At 48.7% G+C, this 8,571-nt stretch overlaps 1 protein-coding gene across 1 annotated transcript; it reads right to left on the bottom strand.

The window, feature by feature from the left end:
- Positions 1-293: 293 nt before the first annotated feature.
- On the bottom strand, positions 294-8,353 carry l3mbtl1 (L3MBTL histone methyl-lysine binding protein 1). Its single transcript, XM_084680334.1, has 21 exons — positions 8,194-8,353; positions 7,923-8,092; positions 7,615-7,738; positions 7,244-7,421; positions 6,921-7,059; positions 6,788-6,839; positions 6,603-6,694; positions 6,337-6,441; positions 5,971-6,106; positions 5,751-5,842; positions 5,514-5,665; positions 5,282-5,358; positions 4,979-5,064; positions 4,650-4,760; positions 4,296-4,437; positions 3,840-3,939; positions 3,376-3,573; positions 1,084-1,133; positions 807-964; positions 617-679; positions 294-428 (listed from the first exon to the last, which is right to left on the bottom strand). The coding sequence occupies exons 1-21, from the start codon at positions 8,339-8,341 to the stop codon at positions 294-296; spliced, it is 2,508 nt and encodes an 835-aa protein (XP_084536460.1). The 5' UTR covers positions 8,342-8,353.
- Positions 8,354-8,571: the final 218 nt, after the last annotated feature.

The raw sequence follows: 8,571 nt of genomic DNA, 5'->3' as shown, positions 1-8,571 counted from the left end.
CTCTCTTCTCTGTCCCCCACACCTCCCTGGCCCTCCCTCCCTCCTTCCCCCCCCCCTCCCTCTTGCTCCCTAACTACCTCCACGCCTCCCTCCCCCCTCTCTCCCTGTCTAACTACCTCCACGCCTCCCTCCCCCCCTCTCTCCCTGTCTAACTACCTCCATGCCTCCCTCCCTCCCACCCTCCCACTCTGATGGGTTCCCAACACCAAACACATGACAGGGGTGAGGGGGATTTGGAATGGATTTGGCACGTAATGATTGGCGGCTGACAGAATGTAGGTTGGAGGTGGCGGTCACTTGAGGCCCTCGTCGGTGCTCTTGAACATCAGTATAGCATTGGAGATCTTGAGGGCAGGACCCAGCTTGATGCTCATGATCTTGACGATGTCCGTCTGGGTTAGCAAAAGGAAGGCCTCCCCGTCAATCATCTACAGACAACGACATGGAGCCGAGTTTCAACAGGAGCAGCAAGACACCCAGACAGGAGATCAACAAACCTAAGAGACCGTTGGCCACAGGTAACAAAATGAAACATGTTCATATTCAGTCAGTCATCAAGGTAAAGGCCTAGGTCTTTGTAGTGTCTGAGTTCTGTGTGCTCCACAGCGACACTTACTTCCTCTTTGAAGAGACGTGCCTGTTCCTCACAGCCAATCAGGTTCTGGACAAACTCAAACACCTGGGACACAAACACAACCAATACCTTAACACAGTGTGAGAGGCTGGTGTAGAACAGAGTCAGTTTAAGTCAATATCTGGGTGTTGTGTGTCCCAGAGTGAGAGTCTGTCTGTGTTATGAGCGTTACCTCCTCTACTTTCCAGGCGGCCACTTGGCTGGCGTGTATTCCCTGGACTCCAGGGAGCAGCTTGCAGTGCTGCTCCCAGCACAGAGACAGGGGGCGGTCTGGTGGGCACGACAGGCCCGACATGAACAGAGATGGATACACGCCTTCCGAGGCCATGGCTACAACACAGGTAGGCACACATGCACACACAGAATTGCAGTTGAAAATAGTGACAGATCCCATCCGATTCTTAATGTGCACACAGTGCCAATGGGAGGCATACCGCTGGGATACTCACACTGGTATGTTCTTTGCTGATTCTTTCTGTATTTCGGGGGTCGGCCAATCCTTTGGAAGAGGAGAGGAAAGAAAAAGAGGAGGAGAATGAGGGAGGAGGGGATGTTAAGGGGTAGTGGGCAGTGTTGGGTAACGTTACTTTTTAAAGTAGCTAATTACAGTTACATTCCTTGTAAAGTAACTAGTTACTTACTGTAAAGAGTAAGGCGTGAAGTTACTTTTGTGTTACATTAGGAAAAGTGTTTTATTTCTAAGACAATTCACCTTGGTCACTCTTTTGCCCAGAAGGCACATTTAATGGGTTGACTACGGTGGCCCTGAAGTGCAAATCACACCCACTAATGAGTGCATCCCCCAAATGAAAACACTCCCCCCAAATAAAAAAGACATGCTCCCAAATTGGAAACGACATTACATTAACTCAAAAACACATTACATTAACTCAAAACGGAAAGGGTTGGTACTACACTTCGTCGCTGATTGGATGCAGTAGGCTAACAAAAAATAAGAAATGTATCAACATAAGTACAACATGCAATAGCCTGACAGAGTTACGTGCACCCGGACATTTGTTTGACTATCGAAGAATGCAGGAAATAGTAGGCTACTTATGCAAAAGTATAAATTGCGTGTTAAACATAAAAATCGATAGCCAAACAACCATTATCAAGAAACTCTTTAATCAATAAATAATGTTGTAAAATGCCAAGCAGAAGTCTAGTAGTTAGCTAGCTCTACAATTTACCAGGACTACGTTTGAATCTAGGAGCAAAACAAGCTGCTATAGCTAGGTATATGGTAGCAAAATGGTGTTCACTTCTGTACTGAACCAGACTATTTTACTTACTGTACTATAATCCCAAACCTAAACCACTGAACGATACAGCAACACATCACACAAGCTTGAGTTCAACACATTATTCAATGTTTTTATGTTACGCCGGGTAAATTGTAACCTGGCTCTGCCCTCCTACGTACTTCTGCTCAATTTGGATTTTTCTTCTGTACTAGGTCTGGGAGTTTGACTTTGAAGTCGGTTTTTCAGAAAAAAAAAATGTGTCGGCCCAATCAGCGAACAGAGGGAGTGGCTGAGAACGATGACGTTAATGTCGTGCACTAGTTTGAGTAGTTCAGTAATGGCGGTGGAGAAAGCAAGCAAAGCTATTCTGCGGTTGTGGCAACGCTGCCGAATATCCATAAGTTAAAGCTGTTGGTGGCCGTGATGTTGTGGCCCTCCTCCCCACAGGGTTGGGGGAAAGTTTGATTTTCTAGCTACAGCAGCAAGCTCCGTTACAGTAGTGGTGAAGGAGTTGGCTAAGGCGAACGCTTGCAATTGGTTATGGCAGATCAGAGTGGCTCTGGGCAGATCCAATAGTTTTAAACTTTAACAGAGGACCCGCCTTCAAGGAAGTTAACACTCGTAGCAATCCCAGACCCTCTGTACAAATGAAATGTACGAGGGTCTGGTTAGGACCAGGCTAGGTAAATTGGGCTCGTGAGACTGCTAACCAAGAGAATGAATGGGAACCCACCTGTCTAGTAGATTAAGACGTTTTTGCAGGTAGCCTAGCTAGCGAAAAGGATCCTCAACTTTCCTAGACTTTTAGCTACATGCTGAGGGCTTACGACTAAAAGACTAAATTAAGTAACGCATTATTTGTTTGAACAAGGAACTAGTAACGGATTCATTCAGGACCAAAACCTCACGCCATACAAACAGTTTCTTCCCTTCCGCTGTTGGCCTCCTCAACAAACAAGGCCAAAGCTCACACTGACTGAATGTCCTTAAAAACTTTTTGCACTACACTCAACTACTGTAATATTTGTATTTTAAATTGTATTTTATATTGTAAATTGGCAACTTATATTCTACTTTATTGTATATTCTATTTTATTTTAATTGCATTCCACTTAGTACTGCTAGTTTATGTATCCTTAGTATAGTTAGACCACATATTTAAATGTAAGATTCCTATATGTTTACGGTATGCACCTTCCTGCCAAAGCAAATTCCTTGTCTGTGCAAACTTTCATGGCGAATAAATCCCATTCTGATTCTGATTCAATTCAATACGTAACGCGTTATGTTACTCGTTACCTAACAAAAGACTACTGTAACGCATTACATTGTAACGCGTTACACCCAACACTGGTAGTGGGTTATCTAGAAGTCCTGAACACCTGCTCTCTCTCTCACACACACACACACAATACATTTCTCGATCTCAGCCACCTGTGTGTGTGTGTGTGCGTGCGTGTGTGTGCAGGCATGTGTGTGTGTATGTGTGGTTACCTGCCGTAGCGCGACTTCTTGGCCCTCTGGCCAAAGACCAGCAAGTTCCTTTTGGCCCCACCCGCTTCTGTGTCTGATAGGTCTGCCTTCAGCCGACCCTGGTTCCGCTCAGCCAACGGGCAGCCTGACAGACAGTGATGCGCAGTGAACCGACCAGTCACATGGCCCGAGCCGTCACACCCCGGTGTGGGACACTTCCTGAGTAACATAGTAAGACTGACTCCCTCAGCAAATCAGAAAGCACAACTTGAACCTGATGAAATACACTGTCCATTTGATGTTCAATCCCCATTGACTTTCAAAGTAAGTACTTTTGAAGTAACAAAGGAATGGAAGAAATACATTGTACTGCTTTAAACATATTTCAGAACACGGTTCCACACTTGTACTGGAATTGGAGAGCTCCAGTTATGGCAGCCATAGGGTGGCGGTGCTAGAAGGAGTGAGGCTGTGGACAGGCTGACCTGTGGTGGAAGCTGTACTTGGTGCTTCTGGGGTGGCTGAGGCTTTTACAGGCCATGGAGGGGTAACTGGACTGACTTGTAGTGGTGGGTTCCCTGGGACCTTTATACACACACACACACATGCACACGCACGCACACATGGATGCATAAACACACACACACACGCACACACAAACGCATGCACACACACACACGTACATAACACACCCGTAAATAGAAAGGGCATAGAAGTAGTCAATGAAAGCTATTAAGAGGACACAAACAGGAATCGCTGATGTAAAATCGCTAAGTTGAAAGCTCCATTCACTGGAGGGAAAAATAAATGCTTCTGGTGACATCAGGAGGGTTCACGAAGCTACAGGGTTTAGAGGTAGAGATGGAGACCTATGAAACTAGTTCAGCAGCCCTGGATAATACTGTTTCATAAGATGCGGTACAGAGTGTGGAGGCTTTTACCTGGGGGCTGCTGTGTTTTGGATTCTCGGGGGGGCACCTTCAGGGGGTGACCGGTGCTCTCACACCAGCCCACAGGATGAAGGTCCCCGTTGTCAGAGTCCATCCACTCATCGTACATGTGACTCCAGCCATCATAGTGAACCTGGTTAGACAGAGGGGAGACAGGATACACACACGTATACATTTGACATTTTATTCATTTGGTATGACATTTCTTATCGAGAGCGACATACTGTGCCAACAATACCAAGGAACAGTCTGTGTTTACACTCTACACAGTACAACAACATCTTATCTCAAATATGACATCACAAAAAGTTATGTTTTGCAGACACCACACACACACACACCAACCTTGATGCGGTGTGTGTCCACCTCCTCCACTGTGGCCACCCTGATCAGACCAGGGCTCCTCTTGTCCACAACCTCCAGACGCATCTGGGGCAGGAAACCATGTGCTGGCCGCTGACAATATAAGGAAATAAAACAACACAATCATGTAAACAAACATTATGCATTACGGAGCATCACAGACACCCATCCCACATCTTACAGCTCCCACACTCCAGCCCCCCTTTAATAGCTCATGATATTGGTGCTGCCACTGTCCAGGTTAAGTAGTGCGCTGGTATATCCTGTCTGACTGAATGTCCTGGGTCCCAAAGGGCCAGAAATATACTCACCACCGTGAAGTTCTCAGCAGACACTGCGGTGGAACCGGTCTCATCCAGGTACCGAGTCCAGGAGAAGCGTCCTGGATCTGGGTAGTCTGACCAGACAGAACCACACTGTCATATCTGTACCAGACCTGGGCCTGGGCACTCTATGTGCCTTCAAGTCACTGCGTGAGTCAGAGGGCCTGTACTCGGCGCTAAACAGCTACACATAATTATCTCTCAAGTCACGCGGGACAAAGGATAGACTCCTACCATCGGGGTTGGTCAGGCTGGAACAAAGATGACACGCCAATAACTGGCTAGACTCACCCTGCGGTGGCGTGAGGGGGAGGTTCCTTTCCTGGCACCAGCCAATGGGGTGGATGTATGGGCTGCTGGCATCACACCTACGTGACAGACAGAAGGCGAGACTGACCTATCAAGTACAAGACGAGCAGGCTATAACCGGGCTGTACAATGGCTGTGGCCATGACCTCACTTCCTGTTTAGAGGGGTAATTTCCTATTTCTGGCAGGTTGCAACAGAGTTGGCAGAGCCTCACCAGTAGTCATAGGTGTCATCCCAGTTGTCAAAGTGAACCAGGAAGCGCTTGTCCACCACGTCGGTTACCGTGGCTACGCAGATGAGCGAGGGATTCATACGGTCGACCGCCTCTAGTTTCATGCCCACCTCAAACCCGCAGTCCATGTCAGTCTGTCAAACACAATCACACACACACACATCCAAAGGTCATGAAGGTCTATGTTGCGTCATGAGAGCAGAGTGCTGGGAAACGTACCCTGCCAGCACTGGCAAACAACTCCTTGGGGGCAGCCTGTGCTTTAGTCATCCTCAGATAGTTGGCCCAGGTAAACTCCTCCTCCTTACAACCTGGGAAGCAAACACACACACACACAGATACTGGTTTGTAGCTCAGTATCAGGACACAACAGCTCCCCCCCACCCCACGTCCCCACGTCCCCACCCCCCGTCCCCGCCCAAGCCCAGCAGCACTTCACCTTTGGGGGTGTACAGTTTGTGTCCTGTGCTCTCACACCAGCCAGCGGGATGGATGTCCGGGGAGTTGGCGTTTACCCAGAAGTCATGGCAGTCGGAGTAGCCGTCGAAATGGAGGCGTAGCCTGTAACCACACACCTAGAACACCCCAGGGAGTTTGTCTGTGAAACCTTTTGCTCTCATTCTCTTACTCCCTCCTCTCTTTCTCTCTGCCTCATCCTTTTTTGGTCTATCTCTCCTCTTGTTCTCTGCTTGATTTGAACTAGCAGGGACCATCCGTAGTGCGCGAGTAGTGTGAAAGCAGTGGAGAGGACAAAAATGCTGATACAGCAGAAAGGGCTATAGAAGGGGTGTTTATGAAGACCTACCTCGGCCACTGTTAAGACGAAGTACATGGAAGGGTGCTGGGGGTCAATGCCCTCCAGTTTCATCCCTTGCCGGAAACCGCTCTTACACTGGGGGACTCTCTGAGACTACACACACAGACACACACATCATTTATAGACACACATTTCATTGAAAATACATCACGGAAAACATCAAACACACCTTTTCATGGAGCTTCAGGCCTTGTCAGTACAATACAACACACAGCTCAGCACCAGGAGAGCGATAAGCAGGAAATGACACAGACCTCCTGGAAGAGCTTGACTGGAGCTGCAACCGCTTTCTGCTCCTCTAGGTAGAGCGCCCAGGTCCATGGCTCCTCCTTCCCATCTCCAGCACCTGCGGGCCGGGTCCCACACACAGACATGGATGAACCATGGATGAATCAATCCGTGAATGGGTGAATCAGCAAATGATTCGAATGAGCCTTACCTGCTCTGTGGTGTATGTCCTCTGCCTTCATGTCCAGCTCCATCTTCTCCTCCTGAAATCAAATGCCATGTGTAAGACCTCCACATCCTGCTGTATGTTACTGTGTGACTACTGTGAACCGCCGCTCCCTCACCAGGGCATCCAGGTCAGAGTCTTCCTCAGACGGACTCAGGTACTCCTTCCTCTTCCTCTTCTTCATTGGCTTTAGCAGTTCAGGGTTCAGAGACGACACCCTGCCCCCTGCCGGAACCTTCTCCACGCCCACGCTCCGCCTGAATGAAGAGCCCACGGGAGTGTGTCTATGTGTTAGTGTGTGTGTCTGTGTGGGTTTGTGCGCAGGCTCAGGCCTGTGGGCCTTCACGCTCCTCCTGAAGGAAGAGCCAACAGGAGTCTGTGTGTGTGTGTCTGTGTGTGTGCACACTTGCACAGGGCTGTCCAAGAGCGCTGTTCTCTTACTTCTCTGTCATTGGCTCCCTGCGTAGCTCGGCTGGGTAGGTTCTCTGCATCAGTGGCTCACAGCCCTCCCTTCGGACTGCACCTCCCAGAAATCCCTGGACCTCGGGCTCTGTCTTGATCGGTCTGTCGTAGAGTTGCTCCACAGCCGAGCCTTGAACAGAACTTTGGGGAGGCACATCTGCAGAGAAGCAGGAGTGAGAGGAGAGGTGCTGGAGATATTGCCAGGACAAACAGGAGGTGGGACCTCAACAAAATAACAGCCACAAATTTTGGAGAAAATAAGCTTTACTTGCTTTACTCATCAGTTTATGATCACTTAGTGGACATAGTGACCTTCCTGTCCTGCTACAGTGAGGCTGCCTGCTGCTCACCTGTTCGATCAGTGGGTTTGGTCTGTGCGTCTGCAGACTTCCCAGAAGTTCCTGCCGTTGGATCAGCTCTGCATGTTATGGCTGGGCTGACCACACCCAGAGGTCCGACCTCGCTCACACAGAACTGTACAGACATACACAAGACACTGTGTCAGATCTGTGACCATGCAGGTTGCCAGCGTTACTGTCTAAGACCTGTGGATGGAAATATGCGTATGGAAATACCATGGCTTTAGCACACACAGTCTTATATCGTAATGTTGATTTAACCCTGTGTCTGTCTCGTACAAGTTTACATAGAGTGTCACCTTGAGGCTGCTGCTGGGTAGAATGGCCATCCCCTCTTTCCACTCCAGCACATGGACAATGCTGCAGGCCCCGCCCACATGAGCGGCGAGAGGCGTGGCCACGTCTCCAGGTCCATCTCCCAAACCTGCATCAGCAGCTGGAGCCACACCCACCTCCTGGGCTGGGAGAGCTGAGGGGCGATAGGGAGGGAAAAATGGGTTACTACGCTGTGAGGGATTGCTGAATTTGAATACATCATTGATACATCCATGCAGTCTTCCCAGCTCTTACCAGGCAGGAGGAGAGTTGTCGTGGTCGTGGTGCGTAGCTTCTTTGCCTGATTGTCATTGGAGGACAATTCATCGCTAGGGGTGGGGTCAGGGGTCACTGAGTCTTTAGGTTCTTGGGGCAGAGCTTCTGTGTCCACTTTGGCACTCATGGCCAACCTCCGTCACTGCCACTGGAAAAAGACAAAGAGACGAGATAAACCACCAGCTACTCCAGTACAGAAAGTTTTAAACTTCATGTAAGTGAATGCCAGATGGTCTTCTCTAATGAGATGAGAAACTGTGAGGTGGATTAGTTCTCAACCTTCCAAGAAAAGTCAATGGGTGTCATCGACAGAAATGTAAAACTGCCCATAGTAATTCAATTAATTTCCTTTTGATG

The sequence above is a fragment of the Hypomesus nipponensis genome, chromosome 18 (assembly GCF_054491055.1).
Source record: "Hypomesus nipponensis isolate SF chromosome 18, ASM5449105v1, whole genome shotgun sequence".
Classification (NCBI taxonomy): domain Eukaryota; kingdom Metazoa; phylum Chordata; class Actinopteri; order Osmeriformes; family Osmeridae; genus Hypomesus; species Hypomesus nipponensis.
The sequence above is the reverse complement of the archived record's forward strand: the minus strand, read 5'-3'. Positions and strand labels throughout refer to the sequence as shown.

Coding starts and splice junctions, on each gene's coding strand:
- l3mbtl1 (XM_084680334.1), bottom strand. CDS start 8,341: ATGAGTGCCAAAGTGGACACAGAAGCTCTGCCCCAAGAACCTAAAGAC. Junction 7,739..7,922: donor TACCCAGCAGCAGCCTCAAG/GTGACACTCTAT, acceptor ATGTCTGTACAG/TTCTGTGTGAGCGAGGTCGG. Junction 6,107..6,336: donor TCGTCTTAACAGTGGCCGAG/GTAGGTCTTCAT, acceptor GGGGTGTTCTAG/GTGTGTGGTTACAGGCTACG.